This window comes from Periplaneta americana, chromosome 16, assembly GCF_040183065.1.
Source record: "Periplaneta americana isolate PAMFEO1 chromosome 16, P.americana_PAMFEO1_priV1, whole genome shotgun sequence".
In the NCBI taxonomy this organism is placed as follows: domain Eukaryota; kingdom Metazoa; phylum Arthropoda; class Insecta; order Blattodea; family Blattidae; genus Periplaneta; species Periplaneta americana.
This window is the reverse complement of record NC_091132.1, coordinates 182,719,357-182,744,769: the sequence shown is the minus strand read 5'-3', so window position 1 is coordinate 182,744,769 and position 25,413 is coordinate 182,719,357. Positions and strand designations below refer to the sequence as shown.

Here is a 25,413-nt window from a genome sequence, read left to right as displayed (position 1 = left end):
GCTGGGGGAGTCGTTTTCATACCTTGTAGAACTTTTTTTTTTATGCTCGACCATGCCGAAATGTAGTAATTATACACCTGGTAGCAGCCCTTTAATGGACCTCATTAAAGTACACTTATCCATTAAAGTTTAGGTGTTCCACCAATCAGAAATCATCATTGTAGAAATTTGAGAGCGCAAGTATCGATTATTCTCGGATATGCAATCGACAGACAAATAGCGAAACATCGCGAAGGCTGGAAATCCAATACTGTCGCAGAACGTTATGTTCTGTTACTATATTAATTAGCGTTAATTGTAAATAATATACAAATAAATTCAATTTGTCATCTCGTTTTTCAATGTCTAAATCAATTTCAAGGTTATATCAAGATTAATCTATATTTTACTCACTAAATTATATCAAGGTCAATGACATTTGTTTCTACGAAAAAATCAATACTTTCGCGTCTGCGCTCATCTCACAATTTATGAGATATTGCACAAGGTCAGGTCCGCTCCCCAGTCAGATAACGATAACATGAATACTTATGAATAATTTCAAGTTAGAAATATGGTCGAGCATAAAAAGTCGTATGAAACTTGCCTATAACGGTAATTAAGACGCTTGTATGAAAATTACGAAACTCGCTTGCGCTCGTTTCATAAACATACTCGCGTCTTAATTACTACCATTATAGGCTCGTTGCATAATGACTATTAAATTAATAAAAGTGAAACTATGGCCTAGGCCTAGTGTGATTTTTTCTTGTCTGAATGTTATTTTTGTAAAATTTCAAGTTATGTTTTTCTAGATTTAAGGCTAGTGGTTAAACAATCTTAATTACCTACCACATTATTTCCTTCATATATATAAGACAAGGCAGTCTATTTATTGTTTACTGGTGAACTACATTTTTTTCCAGATCATTTGTTATTTTTAACTGTGTGTCCAATACGGAATTTTTTTATGTCCACTACTAAAATTTGAGTGTCCAATACTAAGATTTGTCTTCACTATATAAAAAGTGATATAAAATTTTGCCAGAAAAATTCACCCATAATCAAACATACCTAAGTGAATGTACATGTGTTTAAATATATGATGAATATTTTGAAAAATAAATCACTTAAAACATCAACCACTCAGAATTTATTTAAATAAAAAAAATGGTTAATTGTGTCCACTACTAGATTTGGGACCCCATATGCCATTAGCAATTGACAATGAGCTTGAGTTACTTCTGTATAGATTATCTTTCAAAAATTAATAATAGTAATCATAATAATCAAAACAGCAATAATGATAGTAATAATAATAATAATTTATTTAATTATTAATATTTATGTGCTCGACAACAGACACTGGACAATAGAAGTCTAACGCGGTCATACAATTAATACAATTAAATAAATAACTATGGTACAAATTAAATAATAATAATAATAATAATACTATATCCAAAAATTGAAATGGACACAGATCTTCTAATTTATATGTTAGAACTCAGGATCTGTGAAAGATATGCTGCAGAGAAGTAGGACCCCACTTCCTTCAAAGCTATACACAAAACCTACTACAACTGCCAGATAAGACCTGAGAAAACAACAGGAACTATATATCCTGGCTACATTCCATTAGTCAATGAAAATGGTTGGTGAACTGTTCTGCATTAAATGGGAAAAGTTGAAGGCAGGTCTATGCCTTGGTATTTTCTCCGACAGCAGCAGCATCAGCTCCGCTAGTTGGCAGTTGTAGGAGTGGTAAAGTAGCGGTAGGGCAGGTGATCGTGATAGAGATAGGATATTATATCAACCATGTCATTTATGTCCGCAAGATAAACTGGAGTATTCATATATAAAATAATCACGTTGAAATTACAAATATGTTTATGTTGTCATTATTTAAACAAAGCAGTAAAACCAACAACAAACTAGTGGCTCGTATATTACACTCACCTCTCAGTCAAGACTTCATTCTCCTCTGCTGTTACTTCCAGTTTGACCTCCTTCACTTGATCCAACTCACAAAACTCTTCCTGTAGCAGAAGATTACGTAAAACAGACACAGAGCACAATAATACATGAAAATCAGGCAGTAAAAATGTACAACTCATCCAATCTTTAACGTAAAGTCAGTAATGGAAATATTTTGTGAAAGATGTGGGCATCCATTTTGACGCAAATGGATTACCAGCAAGTACGGTACATGATTCAAATGAACTAAACAGTGCCAGTAAAACAATTAACTTAAAAATTGGACAGGGTAAAAGTTATCACTGGGATGTATGTAGCAGCTACATCAGCCAGAAAGTAACAGACAGAGAACTACCGACCAACACACTTCATAGACTGCACTCACCTCAGCTTCACTCTTCAGCATGGGAAAGTCAATTGGCACTGCAGATTCCTCAAATACTATCTCCGATTTAATGTCATACCTGTGGTCTATACATTCAGTTTTTATTTTAGTGACGTCGACATCTAATAAATTTCCTTCCTGTAACAAAAATTACAAAATAATTAGACAAAACAGCATAAAATTTGTTCAAGAAAACCCGTGACTATTTATAAAGTCCGTCCACATTTTTATTAATACTGATGTCAACAAATGCACATCTAGCTATTCCAAAACCAACAGTGAAATAATTTATCTAAAAAGCGTGCTATTGCAGCATATACGAGTAAAAGAATATATTTATTGGTTGACATTTTGCTGATAGTATGATCAGAAGGATCCACCATGAAATATAAAGGTTAATATTATTCTAAATAACCTATTATTGATTCAGCTTTAAATTACATAAACGCTCTTCTAAAAATTTATGGAATAAAAGAAAAAGTTTGTTTGTTTGAAATATATATCCTGAATTTAAATATTCACACCATTTTGTGAGTATATTTGTTTTATGTGAAATAAATTTCCGTTTGGAACTTCACATTCACAATATTCAACTTTTTTTAGTTGTGTTTCATGTCGTGGAAGAAAAAACAGTTAATTACAAAGGAATGCGTTTCCTAGTTATAAATGACGCATTTAGAAAATGAAAAGAAAAGTAATTGCTCTCAATATACCTCAGATAAAGGCTTCTTCTCTTCTACATCTGCGATACCACTTGTCTGTATACCCATTGGGTCGGACCCAGGTTCCATCTTGATCACGTCCATTACGACTGAAAAATGAAATTAAGTGACATAAGTTAATATGCCGAATGTGAAATACTCAGACAGACTTACTAGCTTTTAATAATAAGTCCACATCTGCGCAGTGTGTGTATTTCTGTGCGCGCCACAACACACAAAAGTTACCAAAAAACACAAACGAATGTGTACATCAGCACAAATGAGCATGTGATACCAGCGAATAGGGATTATAAAGAATGGACACTTCGCGTCGGTACCTTTGATGTAGCCCGACTGATTTCAATGACCTTCAAGCCAGCTAGAGCGTCAGATTCTGCTTTCTCCCTAGAGTTGGCGCTGACATCACACCAGCTAGCAGTCGACACAGCGGAAATATAACACATACAATTAATACATCCAGGTACATTATGTACTCAAAATAAATTGGATCCATAAAATAATAAATCCTTCATTAACTGCAATGTCTAGACTCTATAGACTTCCTTCATAATGAGAGGTGAGACGTTGACCCCAACAACAATTAAAATATGTAATGATTTGATAGCGCTGAAAATTGAAAAACAAAACTCTTACGAGAAGTAAAACCATATACCTATATTATATTATTATACAAATATTAAACGAATTCCATACTTAATTTTATAATGTATTATTTTATAATATAATGTATTATATCTGAAATATAAAATATTATTATTACAACTAGTTTGTCACTGAGAAATGAGGAAAAGCTGTTAACTTTAATTTATTTGAAGCAAAGCGTTACTGGATTATGCAATAAGGTAGGCGATGTTTGGATCCTGTGCCTTATCTCTATTCTCAATTATTATCTTAGCGTATGCTCGATTACACTACCTCTAGCGCTTGAAAGTGGAACTAGCCGCTGGCGCACAGAGAAACAAAACACAGGAAAATTCGCTCAGTGTCCATTCTTTATAATCCCCATTCGCTGGTGATACTAGGGACATGATACAGTCGTTGTCTAAAAAATAAGTTCGATTATTTCACGATATTGTTTCTCCCGATGTTCTACATATGATTTGTTCCACTGGATTCGATCGGGCGTTTTCAACAAAATGCAGATGTCTACTAAATAGTGTCGGACGAGTAAAGTAGGAAATAGACGAAGTGAAAAAAGAAAACAAAGGACATGAAAGTCACAGTGTAGAACAATGGAAGATAAGTGTATGAGTCGCTTAAATTATGTAAAGTGTCAGATTATAGTGTAAAGGTATTAAATTAATTAGGGAAGTGATGTAAATAGCAAAGTGAGCGAGGTGTATGAATTAGTCATGTTACATGACAGTAAGGACTGAGAATTAGGAGAGTTAGGAATATAGCATCAGGTGGGATAGAGATTAGAATATATCTATACTAATAATAAATCTGTAGCCGAAATTTTTCTGGTAATTTTCGATTTTTCAAAAATAATTGGTCCTAACATATATAATTAACCACCCTGAAACCGAAAATCGCATTTTTGAAATTTTTGTTTGTGTGTCTGTCTAAATGTTTGTTACCTTTTCACGCGATAATAGCTGAACCGAATTATATGAAAATTGGAATATAAATTAAGTTCGTTGTAGCTTAGATTTTAGGCTATATGGCATTGAAAATACTTTATTTAAAAGGGGGGTTGTAAGGGGGCCTGAATTAAATAAATCGAAATATCTCGCTTATTATTGATTTTTGTGAAAAAACGTTACATAACAAAAGTTTATTTAAAAATGATTTCCGATAAGTTTTATTCTTCACAAAAGTTTGATAGGACTGATATTTAATGAGATAAATGAGTTTTAAAATTAAAATAACGCCATCTAAGATAGTGCAAAGAATTAAGAACAAATGACTTCGTTTAAAAGGGGCCTTGGACAACAACAATCGAAACAGGGGCCTTGGACATCAACAATCGAAAGCTATTAAACATAGCCTACAGAGAAATGTTAAATGTTATGTTTTATTTAACGACGCTCGCAACTGCAGAGGTTATATCAGCGTCGCCGGATGTGCCGGAATTTTGTCCCGCAGGAGTTCTTTTACATGCCAGTAAATCTACTGACATGAGCCTATCGCATTTAAGCACACTTAAATGCCATCGACCTGGCCCGGGATCGAACCCGCAAACTTGGGCATAGAAGGCCAGCGCTATACCAACTTTCCAACCAGGTCGACCATACAGGGAATGTTTCTGTGTTTGTATGAAGTAATACCAGAAGCTAAATTAACCGATTTGTATAATTAATTATTATTTCACCATTGCAAAATGTAGTTTCTCTAGATGGACATAATGCTATAGGCCTTATGTTATTAGAGTAACGTCTGAGTAAATCGAGGACAGGTTAGATTAAAATAGCTTCTTATGCACAGAAAATTTGATACGCTATTTTGTACATTCGTTTTCTGCATTTCTTAAAATAATATTTATGTACACTCATTTTAATCTCAGAGAATTAACGAACAACGAGAGTGTATTGATTTAGTATGCAGTAATAGTACGTTAGCTTAGCAATCCATTATTTTATAATTCAAATTTTAACTATGCTCAATTGAATCGTGTTAAAATATATAAATTATATATGCAATAAATGAAATGCAAAAAAATTGGGTAATGAGCGAAGCAGATTATCTTGCGCTGTTGTAAAAGTTGTTCCCTGGATGAAACGTCCTATTTTAATTATGTAATTACTTTACATTTATTTCTATCAGGTGCAGCGGAGCGCACGGGTACGGCTAGTATGTATATATATATATATATGAGTATAGCAAGTAAGAAATGTATCATGAAGGTAGAGGGAGAATAAACAGTAAAAAAACGGTAGGAGTAAACAAAATAGGTTCGAATAAGTTTCAGAACGATATACACTGTGTAATTTCCCAATTCAATTTTGAAAAGTTCCCGCTCATATTGTAGGTTGGCGATGTATTTCTGTTTCACAACTAATGTTTTATAGTGACAGAGTTCACATGACCAGTTATCACATAGACTAACCTCGGGCTCATCACTAGCAGTGTTACTACTTCCATAATGAAATGACATTCTACAACTGTCACAAAATGCTCCCTGACCAACTTTTCTACGACACGCACCACAGTTTCGAATCAAATCAGACACCTTAGCAACATGTCAGTGGGACAATAATTCACGAAAACAATTAGGCCTACCTGAGTAAGTAATTTGAACATATAATATGTATTGCAGTCGATTTAATGTAGGTTAAATATAAGTAATGTGTGAAATAAGTGATATTTTGAGTGATATAAAATATGAAATATATAAGATGTGACAGATAGATGAGGAAGTGAAGGAGAGTTGTGGGTCAGGAGATCAGGAGTGTAATTTCGTTTTTATTTCCGAGTAAATAAGATCACGTCATGAGTACCGGTATACGAAATATTCGCTCCTTCAGTATTGTGCAATTGTTCCTTCCTGCGTAATCAGAGTAAAACATTCTCTATCAATATTCATATACTGCTTATAATTATTAATGTGGAGAATAGTATTCATACGACCCAAGTTCCATATACAAATACTGAAGAAATAATGTGACAACACAACATACAATCGGTAAGCAAGAATCAACTGTATGTCATGCGAGATAAGTGAAAACATTTGCCAAAATACATTATACATATTACTACGCAAAGAAAGAAATACTTGTCTGTAGTACAAGCCGATATAAATCACAACGGATTGAAAGTCATGAAGAAAGTTTGTAGATGTCGTTTACTCCAATCTTTTGCGGAACAAAATGCAACAGTATATTGCCCACTGTACACTGAAATATTTACATTTACATACCTGCTTTGGGCCGTAAATCTTAAGCACTAGGTAAGACCAAAATTAGCACAGAATAATTGGCTCTATACAGCAAATATATAGAAACCTAAAATAAACTTTTAGAAAGGATAACTATTCTAGCTGGATAGCAATTCACATAGAAGACCGTGACACGGAGGTTTCAGGATTACATATGCACAGTGATGTGAACATTACAATCTGGATACACAATACCTGTATATAAATTAGATAGTATCTAGCTCGTTGATAAATTAATTCTGCCAAAGGGTTTCCTAAGCCTCTACGACGATTATCGTAAACTGTGAGCGAGGATTTAGGGGCAGAAATCTTGTAAAAACTATAATTAGACAACGTCTTTCAGTAAAAGGAGTTAGCTCTATGCTAATAATAAATCTTGATGAGCCTACTGGTAAGGAATTTGAATGTTTACAAATCGCATAAAATAACGTATTTTGGGATCTGCAGTCATCGGTACTAAACACAACTACGTCTAATGATTTACATGCATAATCTCATCTAGAGTGTGGTAGATGGACTTAAAGCAATAAAACTCCAAGAAACAATTACTTATCTTTTTGTTTCTATAAACCTATTAATTTAATCTTTTTTGTACAATTATTTTGAATATTTACAAGATTTTCGTATTTTGAACAAATATAAATTTTCATTTGTGGATTTTGCGACAATTATTTATTTTCTAGTTCAAAGCCTGTATCAGAGTATTACCTTGCAAAACCTTCTGACATATTTGAGAAGAAGAGAGTCCGGGGGGGGGGGAGGAAAGTCACGAATATAATTATTATCAGGTCGATTTACGGCTTTAAAATAGTTTCCTGTATTACATAGAGCTAGGAGTGTCTGAGTAGGACCATAGTGAGCTGTAGGTTCTCCGCAATCCTGTCTCCTAGTGGCAGGTAGATGTCTAGTATATATTTCATTACGTTCCTCCAGGGCTATATGTGGAGGATTGAGAATAGCTAAAGCAAACTCATAATTATGTAGGGTACAAATTTCACATATACAACCATAAACAGAATGAGATATATAATTGATCAGATTTAACTTGTTTGAATCTGAAAGAGTAATTAACACTGCAGAAAAAAAAATTATCAAAAATCTTCAGCCAATGAGTCCATACTTTGTGAGCCAAATCAAAATGAGGAGCAGCATCTGGTCTGAAATATTTATCCATAACGAATATAGTTATTTTGTTGTTTACATTGTAATGAAAATACATAATATATTTGTTGAAACGTCGGTCAACAAAAACTTTAGGTGTACATACATTTGAAGTAGTTTAACTAAACTTTCCAAAGAGTATCTTAATAACGGAGTAATGAACAATTGCATATAATCAGTATACTGCTGCTCTTTTTTCCCATACATGTTTGTACATTTCGTATTGTTCAAGTATATTTATATCGGTGCTAGTTCACACAAAGAATATTCACCCAAAAGATGCACCGGAGAATTCACTAAAACAAATTGACCCAAGAGAAAATTAGAACACAGAAAATTCACATATACCGTATTTATTATTTTACATATTTCTTAAATTGATATTATAATTTAAGTGGAACGAGGTTTTGAATGGTTTACATATAACCTGAAAAAATGTAGGCCTATTTTATTACAGAAACGCATTTCACAAACATGCAGCTGAAGTGTTTCTCTTATGTATGCATACGTGAATACACATTAAGGTTTTTCGAGCGTGAAAAATCCAGTCCAAACACATCACAACCGAACGGTTTTTCACGAAAAGGCATCCGGAGATTCCCACACACATCACAACTGAATGGCTACTCAACTGTGGATACGTCAATGCACACTGAGATCTGTATGAACACGTGAATGCATAGAGAGAACACTTTGCACTGACGTCTGTATTGAATGGCTCTATGACAGTAAGGACGAAAGAATGCCTCATGCAGATTTGAAGAGCTTCTATAAGAATTCCCACTCACTTCACAAACGAATGGTTTCTGACTTGTGCGTACGCGTGAATGATTATTCAAATGTACGGAGAGCGAAAAAGGTCTTCCCAAAGACGTCACAGCGTAATAGCAAAGTCTAGTATATACAGTCGCGAAGCTCAATATGTAGTAATTATGCAAACATTAGGTAGTTGGTCACCACTAGGATCGCTAATATCGCCTCATTACAGGCAATGCCGTCACAGTCTATTGTTTCTAGCACCCTCAAAACTCAAGCTTTGTGACCGTATATAGTAGGCTGTGGTAATAGTTTTACACCTTAGTGTACGCGTTAATGACTATCGAGATATTTTGAGAGCGAAAAACACTTTCAAAAACGTGACAACTCAATAGGAGATATTAATAAAAGGAAGTTACTCAAGAATCTGAGCATTGTCGCTGTTTGATATTAATAATAAGATCTTGCTCATGTTACTCGCCGAGGTCGTGCTCAATCACCTCGGCCGCAGAGCAAGTGCTCATGTTTTGATATAAATAAAGCAGAGCTCATGCTCATTGTTACGAGCAAATGCTTACGATATCCAGAGGTAGCTTATTAGCAGACTCAACGTACTCGAGAGAGGTTTATAAACGTGATGGCAGCATTCATGAATGTGATTCCTGATCGGAGAAGAAAGATTTGTAAAAGATATAGGAACTCTAATGAGTATAGTTACTAAGATTTGTACAGATTTGAACGGGAAAATGACGTGTAGTGGCTTACGGAACATTTCATACCCGAATCGAACGAAAAAAGGGGTGGAACATCAAGCAATGAAGAAAAAAAGAGAATATTTCTAAGGTGTGTAGGAGACCCAGTTTTCAGGTTGGTGTAGTAGAAGATATTGGTATTTCACAAGGGACTGTGTCCTCAGCATTCTGGGAAATTATCTGTGCAATTAAGGAAAAAGTAGACAATTGGATATAATTACCAATGCTGCTCTTGAGGCAGCTAAAATTTAACGGTCAAACAAGTGTACATTCCCTGATAATTTTTTGAATTATGGTTTCTTTAACGACGCTCACAACTGCAGAGGTTGTATCAGCGTCGCCGGTGTGCCGGAATTTTGTCCCGCAGGAGTTTTTACGTGCCAGTAAATCTACTGACATGAGCCTGTCGCATTTAAGCACACCTGGGCCGGGATCGAACCCGCAACCTCGAGCGCAGAAGGGCAGCACTATACCCAATGCGCTACCGAGGTCGACACATTCCCTGATATTATAGAGGCAGTGGACTGTAACCACGTGTTAATATATAAAAAAAACTATACATGGGGATAAATATATAAATAGAAAAGAAGTCCCCAGTATTAACGTGCAGGCTACGTGCAATGGAAATGAGAGATGAAACTAGCGTTAACGTCAGGTGGCCTGGTTCCGTGCATGATTCCCGTATATGAAGAAATTCTTTAAAATGATTTTCTTGTTTCCAGTCCTTTTAGGTCTGTTTTTGATTTCAATCGGCTTCTCATATTATTAATATTTTTCATAATCTGGTTTTCTATCATTTCCATGCCAAATTCCTGCTTTATTACTTCCCGATGGATTCGACAGCTAAATGAAGACCATGTAACTTGGACCGGCGTGTAATTTGAATTGATTTCAATTTTGGTATTTGCAAGTTTGATCAACTCCTGTCTCAGGTAGGAATAGCAAGACCGTTGAGAGTAACTTTCTGCATCCAAGATATTTTGCTGTTACATTCAAAGGTGAGGGGTGAGAAGAAAATAAGTTTTTTACTCACAATCCTTAAAACCTTACACTCTGTCGAGATTGAGTGCTGTGTAGTTACTATTTGGATGTTTTGCTTGTTCAAGTATTGCAAAAATATAAAGATAACTTATACCATAGTTGCATTCGTCTATTTACAATATTTTTGTAATATTTGTTTATAAATGAAATATTTGCACGGTGTGTAATTTGAACTGACCGTGAGTGTGTAATTTGGACCATGGAAGCAATATTTTAATTTCTGCGCTTGTGGGTGGTTTTACCTGTGATTCTAAGGACGATATTGAATAAAAGCTTTTGAAATTTGACAGAGAGATAAATATTACATAAAGACATGTACAATAACCTCATAATTCTGTTTTATATTCTCAAACTTAGCTACAGTAAGTTTCTTATATTGAAATAGCCTCTAATAAACACGAATGTAAAAAACTTTCGCCCATTTTTAATTTGTTTTGAAAGTCTGGCTGTTCACCTGGCAGTGCAGTAGTTTTAAAAAGCGAGCCCATGAAGGCTGTGCCGAAATTCGGCATGAACTGAATTATTATTTATTATTATTATTATTATTATTATTTTTATGCCACGTGTACAAAGGTACGTACAATGTATCATAATGTTCCATTTTATTGTTTAGAATTACTTCAGTAAATTAGATTTCAGTACGGGAGTTTATATACATTATACCAGTCCAAATTACACAATTTCCCGGTCCAAATTACATGGAAACACATTTTCTTATAAACATTGTTTTTAAACAATTTATGTAAATTATGCCGGTATTATTGTTTAGTTTCACCAAAGCAGTCACTGCACTACACTAATTTTTGTTTACAAAATTTATAGAGATTTCATTGCAGTGGATGAAGTTATATGCTATTTAATTCAAGTGGTCCAAATTGCATGGATGTTCCCTACATGTTTTATGCCCTTACTGTCAGGGAGTTGTGATTTCTGAAGCACTTTCTTATGGACTTCAATAATTTGCTCAAAACGCTTTCGTGCTTTCCTCCATTGTGGAACGTTAATTAAATTTTTAATCCACTCCTCAGACCGAACACGTTGTGTTTGTTAAGATAGCCTATCTACTATTGCCAACCCTCTGATATGAAATAGAGTCGGAAGTGTGGAAGGATGTAAATAAAGAAAAAACAAAAGTTGAACGAATACAGAGCAAACGCTCATGTCCCTATCTTTTGCTCCGCCATTTAAGGATGTTTTTATTAATACAAACTAGCGACGATGTGCTCGTGCTCATCAGGCCTTACTTGGAGTTTCTCATTTTTATTAATATGTCCCAATGGCTTCTACCCAATGTGCAACATTAAATGTCTTTTAAGGTTTGAAGATCTTGCAAAACACTTCCCACACACATCACAACAGAATGTTTTCGCGCCTGTGTGCACGCGTGAATGCATCTTGAAAGGTGCGAATTGCGAAAAACTTTTTCCACATACGTCACAACTGTATGGCTTTTCACCTGTATGTACACGCGAATGCTTTTTCAAACGTATGGAGCGCGAGAAACTCTTTCCACAGACGTCACAAGAGAATGGTTTCACGCCCGAGTGAACGCGTGAATGCATATCGCGGTATTTCGAGAGCGAAAAACACTTTCCACAAACGTCACAAATGAATGGTTTCTCGCCGGTATGCATAATTAAATGTGTTTTAAGGTTTGAAGAACTTGTAAAACACTTCTCACACACATCACAACAGAATGGTTTCGCGCCAATGTGAGAGTGTGAATGTCTCTCAAGGTGTGCCACCTGCGAAAAACTCTTTCCACACACATCACAACAGAATAGGCTCTCGCTCGTATGCACGCGTGAATGCTTCTTGAGATAGTCCGAGTTTGAAAAACTCTTTCCACACTCATCACAAATGAATGGCTTCACGTTTGTGTGCACGACTGAATGCCTCTTGAGATCGTAGGACCTTGAAAAGCACTTCCCACAAACGTCACAACTGAATGGTTTCACGCCTGATTGGACGTATGAATGCGTCTCGAGACGTGCCAATTGCGAAAAACTTTTTCCACACACATCACAACTGAATGGTCTCTCGTTTTTGTGCGTGCGAGAATGCCTCTCAAGCTGTGCCAATTGCAAAAAACTCCTTCCACACACATCACAACTGAATGGGCTCTCGTTTGTGTGCACGCGTGAATGCTTCTTGAGATAGTCCGAGTTTGAAAAGCACTTTCCTCACACGCCGCAACAGAATGGTTTCACTCAAAAGTGCACGAGTGAATGCGCCCTAAGATGTGCCAATTAGGAAAAACTCTTTCCACACACATCACAACTGAACGGTTTCCCGCCTGTGTGCACGCGTGAATGCTTTTCGAAATCCCCCGATTTGAGTTTTGAAAAGTTGGGAAAAGACATTCCGCAAATATCAGAATCGTATTTCTTGCCGTCGTACTCTTCAGGAATATTTTCGCAGAATGTTGCATCTCCACTATTATGGCTAACTGCAACACTAAAAATTATAAGTGTCATTAGTGGAAAGAATGTCTAGACTTTCAATGAAGAGATATATCCACCATAAGCAAAGTAATATAGGAGAAATTGACATTGGTCTTTCACCTTCAGTTACTTCTGTACAGACTATCTAAAAAAATTACGTAATAATACTAATTATAATAATCATAACAGCAATATTGATAGTAATAACAATAATTGAGGGCTTTGCAGGAAGAAAGGGGAACAGACCTATACGCCCTTCTTCGGGAAAACGGTTTAAAATGTAGTGAATAATTATACCAGCGAAGTTTTATTTGGACTGTATTTACATATATGCAGGGCAGGGCTGCGTGCGTGTATAACATTTTATTCAGTTGCGTTTTAAAATCTTAGATTGTGTGTATCTCAATTCGCAAACCCCTCAATTATTCATTTAATATTAATGTTTATGTGCTGGACAACAGATATTCGACAATAGAAGTCCAAGACAGTGATACAATTAATACAATAAAATTAACAACTATGGTACAAATTAAATAATAATAATAATAGTAATAATAATGATGACAATAATAATAATAGTAATAATAATAATAATACAGTGAAACCTGTCTAAAGTGGCCATCTGAAGTTACCTTGTAAAATGGCCGCTTTATCAGGTGGCGGCTGGATTAAGGTTGCGGTTTTTTTATGAATCAGCACGAAAATACTGAATTTCACTGACTTTTTAGGACTGTACGCGTACAACAATCATGCATATTAATGTCAGCCTCTTCCATTCTTGCAACTAGCCTTTTCAAAACTCGCTTGCGGTACCTCATTTTAAATGACTGGATAATACCTTGATCAAGGGGCTGGAGGTGTGATGTATTTGGGGGAAGAAACACCAATTTCACGGATCACATTGCGATAATGTCGTTTAATCTTAGAATTGAAATCGCATAGCTAATTCTCAAACAATGATGATGTCATCCAATCTTTATTGTTGGCAGTCCACCACCTCCAATAAGCACATGCCAATATATTTCAAACATCTCGGTTTCAATGAATTCCCTATCATTAAGAGTGGTTCTTTTTCTTCTGCAGCATTAAAACAAAAGAGCAGGGTTATTCTGTCTTTTGCCAACTTCCCCCCTTAACACTTTTTTTTTCTTAAAACTTAAGTTTTGTTAGGGAGGGCCCTGAAGAAAAACCTGTTTCGTCAACACTGTAAATATCTCTGAGTTGATATTCCGCAAGAATTGAAGGCAGTCTATTTTTCCATTCTTCAATAACGTTAGTTGCAATGTCACCTCCTTCACCAGACACAGAACGAAATGCAATGTTATGCCGTTTTCTAAAGCACTCTAACCACCCATTACTAGCAACAAAATTTCTTACAGTGAGTTCTTTGGCAATTTCAAGAGCTTTCTCTTGAATCATAGGCCCATTTACTGCAATTTATTCCCCCTCGCACACTTGAACCATTCGTAAACGAAATCATTCACATTACTAAACACAGATTCTCTCTTCCTCCCATTCTTCTAATATTTCATCTTTATTCTTAATTATACCGTTTATTTTGTGTCCTTCCACATTTGAATATTTCTGCAATTTTTCTCGCAGATGTTCCCTTCTCACTTTCTTCAATCATTTTTCGTCTCACCTCTAAACTTAACACCACTCTAAATTTATTTTTTAGACATGATTTCTCTCTCAAACTAACTTCACAGTTCCTCTGAATCAAGTGAATGAGAAAAAGAAAAATTCGTAAAAGCTGATCCATATAGAGAAAGAAAGAATGAGGAGAAAAAAAAAATCGAATGGTTAACTACCTAAAATATACTGTGACATTTTCGATAGAAAATGTCCGTTTCAATCCTTAAAAAACGAGTAAGAATTTACAGCTGTGCAGGGTCGGAGTGGAATGTGACAAAAGAGTCATAAAACTGTAACCAACTAACCCCAAGATATGGAGGGTGTACTGTTGTACACTTAGCTATTGCTTCCCGTCCTCTAACCATCGAAAAAATAGGTCAGGCAGTATCCGTGAAAAGATTTTTTGTTGGACAATGACCGTTATAGTCAGGTTCCAATCCAAATAGACCCCGGCCGCTGCCAGGCGCATGAGGTGGCCACTAAATAAAGAGAGAATTTGTATTGATCTTATGGAAAATCCAATTGGTTCCAGAGAAAATTGGACTTTTGGCCAGGTGGCCGTTTAAATGAAGTGACCGTAAAGGCAGGTTTCACTGTAATAATAATAATAATAATACTAATAATCATATGAAATTTCTAAATCCAAAAATTTAAATTCACGTAGATTTTCTAATTTCCTTGTTAGAGCTCAGGATTAGTGATGGATAGTTCGCGAATGATTACTTCGAATTGAACTAATCGTTCAAGTGAAGTAGATGAACTAGTTCGAAACTTTTGTGGAAGTCGTTCGCGAACTAGATGAGTCGTATCTGTGTAAGTCGTTCGTGAACTAGATGAGAATAACCAATGCATTGTGTGAAGCCGTTCCCATAACGAGAGGAGTGTTGGGCCGTGTTTCACAACACGTTAATAATGTTACTCCTTTAGACCCATAAAGATACTAAATTAGGTGTTTCATAAACATTCTGCACAACTTATAAAATGCGGACAATAATACTTTATTATAGTTCATTAGTCTGCCGATTCTTATATTTGGTAAATATTACTGAATGAGTAAAAATTCTCAGATAAAATCGCTATTACCAGTCACCATGATATTTCGGATCTCTCACAGTTCAGAGCTTTGAGTACAAAATAAAGTTATAACCTACCTCTGTTACACACGCATCAGAATGGAATGGTTTCTGGCGTGTTTGTACACTCGCATTCCTTTCGAAAGTAATGTATTACTCGTACGTGTTGTCAGATATGGATCTTCAAATGTTTCTCGCTTTTGTGAGCGTGCATATACTTTCAAATGTCCGTAGTCAACAATTTTTTTTTTCCAGTCGTTGCACCAGTACGGTTTTTTGCTGGAGAGAATGTATTCCTGAGTTCTCAGAATACACAATTCTTTATTGATCTTCCCACAAACGTAGCATTTCTGACTTCCATCATTCAAGAAACGTAACCCACAAACTTGGCTTCACGCCAGGAAGCGTTTACACACTTTTGAGATTTCTAACAGCCAAAAACCACCTCCTCCTGAAACTGATTGGCATCTCACCTATTTACACGCATGAATGTATACAGAGATGTACAGACCATAAAAAATGGATTCCAATTAAACCAAAACTGCATATTAGGATTTTCCTAGCGTCGAAAGCCATTCGAAACACATTATAGCTCAAAGGTTTCTTGCCTATATGAACATAGAAATGCAATTTGAGTTAGGCGTGCATGCAAAATCCTTTCCACCGTGATCACTTCAGAATGGGTTCATGTCTGTGTGTACATGTAAATACTTGTTAAAGTCAGAGTTTACTATATACAGTAACGAAGCTTGGGATGATTTTTGCCATGAGTTGCATTTCTCGCGATAGTTGCTAGCCACTTCGAGCGCTGTGAGTAATAGGAACAATAGACTGTGTCACTACTAACGTGATCCAATACAGGCCGTAAGGCAGACCATGTGACTCGCTTAACCCAATCACAAAGGGCGGAGTTTCAACAATAAAAATTAAGAGAAATGCATAAAGAGTAACCATATTTTTCTAAAATGTAGTATAATTACATTAATAAAAATTTAAAACAATGATTAGGGGACACTTCAGACATAATTCCTTGCGAGTTAAGGTGTAATATTATTTTTGGTGTGAAAATTACGTTGTTCGTAAGTGTAGTACCTGCCTTCATTTCGATTAAATATTGCGAAATTGTTGTACATTCATTTATGCACGATTCAGTAATTTTCAATTGCACCGCACGGATATTTAGATATGTTGAATTTATAGGTTATGTTTACTGTAACAGTTGCCCCTTTCTGTCTAACTTTAGTGGTCTCAAATGCCCTGTCACTACATATGTGTGTTATGTCATATGGATATTATAGGTAATGTTTACTATATGTAACTTACATTCCTATATTAGCAATTATACATTATAATTAAACATAATGTCATGTATGACACCCGTCACACTTTATTTGTCTGTATTTCAATACTACAATTGAGTACTGAATTATAATATTTATCTATTACATAAGAGACGAAGTAACACAATGGTACGTACACTAATTTCATAGGAGTGGTATGGTAAATTTTCTGTCTACAATTAAGGAACGTAGATGTGACTGACTTAGAAATGACTTGGAGACAAATCGGGAGAACGTGGTGGCTAACGAAGCAGATTCGCTTCTTTCACACTTACAAGGCCTATCCATCGTTGTTGTAGTGCCCCATTGAGAATCGTGCTGAACGCTGTCATGGTAATGCGGAAAGGCACCATCCAGTTGAAGAATGAAGTCTGCATTATCCTCTTCACGCTGTGGGAGGAGCCATCGTTGCATCATATCAAGAAAAACCTATTCTGTAAAATTGCGTTTCTCTGATACTTGGTTCGGATATGTCGCTGAACACTAATCACAGAGTTTTTTGCGTGATAATCATGCACGCAGAAAGATTTATGTTGTCCAGTCAACGTCATTATCCTTCATTGCCCTGCTGCTCATTCCTTGCGAGCGAAAGTGGAAACAATGCCGGGAAACTAAACTTTAAAAATTTCGGTATATGTATGATAAGAATTATCTTGTGTTAAATTTTAACGTACCTTGTTAACATGTTTCGACCTATATTGGGCCATCTTCAGAACTGGTCGTTGTTGGTCTTGGCGCCTCGTTTCCTGTGAGGGTGCGTTCGTAGTGTAGAGTCAAAGAGTGTTTGTGTTTTGAAATTGAGGTGTGTGTTGAGAATATCGTTGGGGTGTGTTTTCGTGTGTCTGTATATTTCATATTGTTCTAGTGTGTTGAGTTTCTGGCTTTTTGTTTGGATGTGTAGTATTTCCATGTCTGTGTTGATGTCTCTGTAGGTGTGGTTAGCATTTGTGATGTGTTCTGCATATGTGGAGGTGTTTTGTAATTTTTTATGGCTGTGATGTGTTCTTTGTAACGTGTTTGAAATGATCTGCCTGTCTGTCCAATGTAGAAGTTGTTGCAAGTGTTACATTTGAGTTTGTATACGCCTGTGTGGTTGTATTTGTTTGTTTGTGTTGTTTGTGTGTTGAGATGTTTTTGTAGAGTGTTATTTATTCTGTATGCGATGTTGTAATTTAATTTCTTGAATGTTTAAAAATTTACCTTTGGAAGCACACAGCTCACAAAACAATACGTTCATTAGATTTCACACAATAAGTTACTGAAATCGGTTCCATCATTTTGAATTGTGCTACAGCTCCTCACAATATTCTAAACATTTTTCCATTACTGACTTTACCGTAAACTGTTCCTTCCACACAGCTGTCTGGTTCTGACTTGTGAGCATCTCAGAATGTGGTTCGAGATTCATTGTCATTTCCACTTTCAATTAACTCTGTGTTTGTGCAAAATTTACGTAATACACGTCCGTATCTGTGGAGTAACGGTTACTGCGTCTGGCTGCGAAACAAGGTAGCATCGGTTCGATTCCCGGTTCGGGTAAGTTACCTGGTTGATGTTCTCTCCGGGCTTTTCCCTCAACCCAATATGAGCAAATGCTGGGTAACTTTCGGTGCTGGACCCCGTACTCATTTCACCGGCATTATCATCTTCACCACATTCAGACGATAAATATCCTAAGATGTTGATAAATCGTCGTAAAATAACCTACTAAATAAAAACGTAATACAAGATATTTCCTACAAAATGCACTAATCTTTTGCATGTAATTGTTTATCTATATGTTTCTATATCATTTTTTATTTTATTGGCTTATTTTACGACGCTGTATCAACATCTAGCTTATTTAGCGTCTGAATGAAATGAAGGTGATAATGCCAGTGAAATGAGTCCGGTGTCCGAAATATACCCAGCATTTGCTCATATTGGGTTGAGGGAAAATCCCGGAAAAAACCTCAACCAGGTAACTTGCCCCGAGCGGGATTCGAACCCGGGCCTCCTGGTTCCTATATAATGTTTTGCCAACAATGCTTATATTGTATACTGCATTGGATAGAATTTATATTCAAATGTGTTTGATTATATGAACTACATTACATTGACTGTTCATCTCTTGTTGTCCCATGTGTCTGTTTTACATAATCTTGATTTACAGAACAATTCATGTGAAGTGGATGAAGTGAAGGAGGAGGTCAAACTGGAAGTAACATCAGAAGAGAATGAAGTCTTAACTCAGAGGTGAGTGAAATGTGTAAGTCTGTTACTTGGTCGTTGGTTTCACTGCTTTATTTACATTATAACAAAGTAAATATATTTGTAGTTTCAACATGATTATTGTTCAGATGAAAATTTCTGTATAGTTTATGCAATCAAATAGCATAAATTATAATAATTCCTATTACTATCAGCAATACATGCCCTAGCACTACTAAACATTACTACTATGCTAATGTTGCGGCTGTGCAAGGAAATACCTAGACATTCACCTGTTTTCATGTTATCACATTTAATACAGGCGAAATATTTGAATTCTTTCATTTTCCAATTGTATGTACCCAGGAAAAATGACTTCGATTTTTTTTCTCTGGTTTGATGTCGAATTTCTAATACGCATTTCTTTATAACGTAGAAGGAACTGAGTTATACTGCTTTCAGATCTGCTTCTCTCCTAGAGATCCTGTGTCCAAAGAAGGAAATTAGTCAATCTGGATTGATTTGAATGTCTGTATTTACAAGTTTCATAATTTTATTATTATTATTATTATTATTATTATTATTATTATTATTACTTGCTTTTAACGAACCAGGAGGTTCATTGTTCACATAAGCCCGACATAGGTCCTTATCCTGAGGAAGATTAATCTTGTCTCTATCGCCATATCCCACCTCGCTCAAATCCATTTTAATATTATCTTCCCATCTACGTCTCGGCCTTCCCAAAGGTCTTTTTCCCTCCGGCCTCCCAACTAACACTCCATATGCATTTCTAGATTCGCCCATACATGCTACATGCCCTGCCCATCTCAAACGTGTGGATTTAATGTTCCTAATTAGGTGAGGTGAAGAATACAATGTGTTCAGTTCTGTGTTGCGTAACTTTCTCCATTCTCCTGTAACTTCATTCCTCTTAGCCCCAAATATTTTCCGAAGCATCTTATTCTCAAACACCCTTAACCTATGATCCTCTCTCAAAGTGAGAGTCCAAGTTTCACAACCATAAAGAACAACTGGTAATATAACTGTTTCATGAATTCTAACTTTCAGATATTTTGACAGCAGACTGGATTATAAAAGCTTCTCAACCGAATAATAACAGGCTGTTCCCATATTTATTCTGTGTTTAATTTCCTTCCGAGTATCTTTTATATTTGTTATTGTTGGTCCCAGGTATTTGAATTTTTCCACCTCTTCTAAGGATAAATTTCCAATTTTTATATTTCCATTTCGTACAAAATTTCCGTCACGACACATAATCATATAGTTTATCTTTTCGGTATTTACTTCTAAACCTATCTCTTTACTTGCTTCAAGTAAAATTCCCGTGTTTTCCCTAATCGTTTGTGTATGTTCTCCTAACATATTCACGTCATCCGCATAGACAAGCAGCTGATGTGACCCGTTCAATTCCAAACCCTCTCTGTTATCGTGGACTTTCCTAACGGCAGACTCTAGAGCAAAGTTAAAAAGTAAAAGTGATAGTGCATCTCTTTGCAATATTATTATTATTATTATTATTATTATTATTACTATTATTATTTTTATTATTATTACTGTTACTTCTATTGCTAATACCACTCTTATTACTACAGTTATTAATAATTTTATGACGATTATTATTATTATTATTATTATTATTATTATTATTATTATTATTAATTTTTTTAGGATCATCGGTAGAGAGTAACTTTCGGAGATAATCCTCTAATACTTTCTGCTGTATTCCTTTGCTTTTGGGCTAGATATTTCCACATTGCTGAATTAGGCATTCTTTCACCTAATGGCACTTATAATATTGTCAGTGTTGCAGTTAGCCATAGTAGTGGAGTTGCAACATTCAGCGAAAATATTCCACAAGAAGAAGACGCGTATACCGATGACAAGAAATATGATTGTGACTCAAGATTGTGCCATGGCCTCGAACACAATGGCGACAAGGGATTCAGTTGTGACGTATGTGGAAAAAGTTTGTCGTGCTTGGCAAATCTCAAGAGGCATATTTACTCGTGCACACAGGCGCGAAACCATTCAGATGTCACGAGTGTGGGAAATGTTTTTCATGTTCTGCACAACTTAAGAGACATTCACGCGTGCATACATTCGAAAAGCCATTCGGTTGTGACGTTTGTGGAAAGTGTTTTTCGCGCTTGGAATATCTCAACACTCATTCACGCGTACACACAGGCGTGAAGTCATTCAGTTGTGACGTATGCGGAAAGTGTTTTTTGCGTTCGGATAATCTAAAGATGCATTCACTCGTACACACCGCCCTGAAACCATTCACTTGTGATGTGTGTGGACAGTGTTTTTCTGATTTGGAAGACTTTACTAAGCATTCACGCGTACACACAGGGGCGATGCCATTTTGTTGTGATATCTGTGGAAAAGGTTTCGCACGGGCATATAATCTCAATATGCATTCACTTGTTCACACAGGCGAGAAGCCACTCACTTGTGATGTATGTGGAAAGAGTTTTTCTCGCTCTGACAATCTGAAAAGGCATTCACGCGTGCACTCCGGTGAGAAACCGTTCAGTTGCAACGTGTGTGGAAGTCGTTTTACCGCTATGAGAAGTCTCAAATGGCATTCACGCTTACACACTGGCGAGAAGTGATTGAATTTTCAAGTTAATGGCATAAGCTTCTTGTACGCGATGTTTTAGGGTAGTCTACACAGATGTATATAGTTGAAACCTCAGTAATGCATGTTCAAAGCAAAAAGCGGTGCTAGTGCAATCTACGCTTAATAAGCCAGCGTGTCACACCTTACTTACTTACAACTTACAAATGGCTTTTAAGGAACCCGAAGGTTCATTGCCGCCCTCACATAAGCCCGCCAGCGGTCCCTATCCTGTGCAAGATTAATCCAGTCTCTATCATCATACCCCACCTCCCTCAAATCCATTTTAATATTATCCTCCCATCTACGTCTCGGCCTCCCTAAAGGTCTTTTTCCCTCCGGTCTCCCAACTAACACTCTATATGCATTTCTGGATTCGCCCATACGTGCTACATGCCCTGCCCATCTCAAACGTCTGGATTTCAAGTTCCTAATTATGTCAGGTGAAGAATACAATGCGTGCAGTTCTGTGTTGTGTAACTTTCTCCATTCTCCTGTAACTTCATCCCGCTTAGCCCCAAATATTTTCCTAAGCACCTTATTCTCAAACACCCTTAACCTATGTTCCTCTCAGAGTGAGAGTCCAAGTCAGCGTGTCACACCTACAAAAATATATGCTTAATATTCACATAGGAGATTACATGTTCCTCTACTTCACATGGGAGGAATTGCATTGCATAGGCTACAATATAACAAGCGGTAGTAACGCGTATACAGTTACAATGAGACTCACAAATTGAGTTTAATTAAACAATTTAAATTGTTCAAAGTGTAACATTTTTTGATGTGTATTAAGAGTCATAAAGCGAACAGCACTCGACCGACTGCGCCATCCAGACCGACTACTTCACTTTGCTCATCACCTCTTCTATTTTGTGTGTCCTCATTTTCATAGCTCTCCGTATATAAGTATTAGAGATATTTATATTTAGTTGGTACTATTCTAATACATGTTTCTAATGTGACGAGAAACGACCAGTATATTTTATCCAGTGTCCTCTCATTCAATGTAAGCTTGTTCTGCTTTAAAACTACAAGTTGAGAAATTAAAATCTGTAGTTTGAAGTGATCCCCATTCGAGGTAGGATGCAGAAAGACTGGAAAATAGTTTCTAATGTCGCCTTTAGGCATAGTAAAGGTCATGTAGCACATATGGGCGAATCCAGAAATGCATATAGAGTGTTAGTGGGAGGGCGCAGAAAAAAAAAAAGACATTCGGGAATGCCGAAACGTAGATGGAAGGATAACTTAATATTAAAATTGATATGAGGGAGGTGGAATATAACAGAGACTGGATTAATCTCGCACAGGAGAGGGACAGATAGCGGGCTTATCTGAGGGCGACAATGAACCTCCGGGTTTCTTAAAAGCCGTAAGTAAGTATATAGGTCATGTTACATGTTTGATCATTGAATGAGCAGGCAGTATAAGCATCTGACAAAGACAGTACGCATATTTACCCCACATTTCCTACTTTGTTTTTTATTGCAAAACAAAATTTTGGCTATAAGTAAACTTAAGGTGTATTCAATGTTGCGACTGGAGTATCTACAATTTAGCCATTCATTGCAAAGTATCGGCTCAAGTAGGTAATCTAAAAACCTGGTGTTATTTTTCACTGCAAAGACATGCTACAACGTCAATAATTTTGTATGTATGTATTTTCAAATTATACCGGTACTAAAAACTAATTTTACATAATTCGCATACACAAATCTCTCTGTTGTTTACAAAATGAAATTGAAAATTGTAATACCAGGATCAAATTCTAGCGAGGAATAGATAGACAAAAACATAGAAAAGTCACAATATACATACTTTGTAGACTAACATTTAAAGACCAGAATAAGATATTTAACAAGTAGGATACATAAAGATGAAAAAAATAATATGTTATAATTTGAGATAAGTTATATAATAAATTTCAGAATTAAGAAAAGATTATGTTGAGAATGGAGATGGACTATTATTATTATTATTATTATTATTACTATTATTATTAGCTCCGTTGGTAGAGCAGCTGGCTACGGACTGAAAGGTCCGGGGTTCGATCCCAGGTGGTGACAGGATTTTTTCTCGTTGCCAAACTTGTAGAACAGCCTCGAGGTTCACTCAGCCTCCTATAAAATTGAGTACCGGGTCCTTCCCGGGGGTAAGAGGCGGTCAGAGCGTGGTGCCGACCACACCACCTCATTCTAGTGCCGAGGTCATGGAAAGCTTGGGGCTCTACCTCCATACCCACAAGTGCCTTCATGGCATGTTACGGGGATACCTTTACCTTTATTATTATTATTATTATTATTATTATTATTATTATTATTAGTGTCATTAGCAGCAAATCATATAGATATATTAACGAAAATATAACATTGACAGAAATGATATAATGTACTTAGAGAACAAATAAACTTGTTTTAAAATACATGATACATAATATAAACTAGGGAACTCTGTCCTATGACTACTTAAATCTGGAATTGAAAATTTCATTACTACAAAACGGTAATTCTAGCTGAAGTTTTATTATCGAATAATATAGACATGGGCCATTATTTGCACTAGAGGTATGTACAGTTGTCAAAAGAAAAAGTGGCCGCTCTCCAGAAGCAAAGTTCCCTTCGGGTATCTTCGCTACAATTCGGAGACAGGCGATGTTACATGTTGTTGTACCACGTTGCCTGATATCTACAGTTATAATTCAAGTACTCTTTGTGTTACCTACTTAATAGCGTAATGGTAGCGTTCCTGCCTCTTATGCAGAGGTCCTGCGTTCGAATACAACCAAGTGCTTTTTATGTTCTTTTTTGTATTGTTTTTAAGACAGAGATACAAAACATACATAATTGCTACAATAACTTCATAAAAGTAATACACTTGTTAAAGTCTTTCTCACGGCAGTAGAAACATTTGAATGTATGCATTTACAAATATATTGCATATTATGGATGTGGAAATAATAATAATAATAATAATAATAATAATATTATTATTATTATTACTATTATTATTATTATTATTATTATTATTGTTATTATTATAATTATTGTGCTTGTCCATTAATTTATTTTCACCTTCGATGCACAGAGTCCGTATAGGTCAGTTTCTATCTGATGCTTTTCCAATTCACTGCGGGCTAAAACTGGGAGATGCACTATCACCTTTACTTTTTAACTTCGCTTTAGAATATGCCATTAGGAAAGTTCAGGATTACAGGCAGGGTTTGGAATTGAACGGGTTACATCAGCTTCTTGTCTATGCGGATGACGTGAATATGTTAGGAGAAAATCCACAAACGATTAGGGAAAACACGGAAATTTTACTTGAAGCAAGTAAAGCGATCGGTTTAGAATTAAATCCCGAAAAGACAAAGAATATTGTACGAAATGGAAATATACAAATTGGAGATTTATCCTTCGAAGGGGTGGAAAAATTCAAAT

General features: G+C 35.9%; 1 protein-coding gene across 10 annotated transcripts in view; it reads right to left on the bottom strand.

Moving 5' to 3' along the window:
* LOC138692184 (oocyte zinc finger protein XlCOF7.1-like) overlaps nucleotides 1–25,413 on the bottom strand; it is a 241,847-nt gene that overhangs the window by 14,068 nt on the left and 202,366 nt on the right. For 5 of the 10 annotated variants that reach the window (XM_069815244.1, XM_069815243.1, XM_069815245.1 and 2 more), the window contains 3 exons: nucleotides 3,055–3,152; nucleotides 2,342–2,479; nucleotides 1,939–2,018 (listed from right to left, as the gene is read on the bottom strand). In XM_069815244.1, coding sequence (XP_069671345.1) covers nucleotides 1,939–2,018; nucleotides 2,342–2,479; nucleotides 3,055–3,147 — 311 coding nt within the window. In that variant the 5' untranslated portion in view covers nucleotides 3,148–3,152. Of the gene's footprint in view, nucleotides 1–1,938; nucleotides 2,019–2,341; nucleotides 2,480–3,054; nucleotides 3,153–6,922; nucleotides 7,054–17,417; nucleotides 18,913–25,413 lie in introns of those variants that run through there. The other 5 variants (XM_069815251.1, XM_069815250.1, XM_069815249.1 and 2 more) reach the window with 3 other exon arrangements.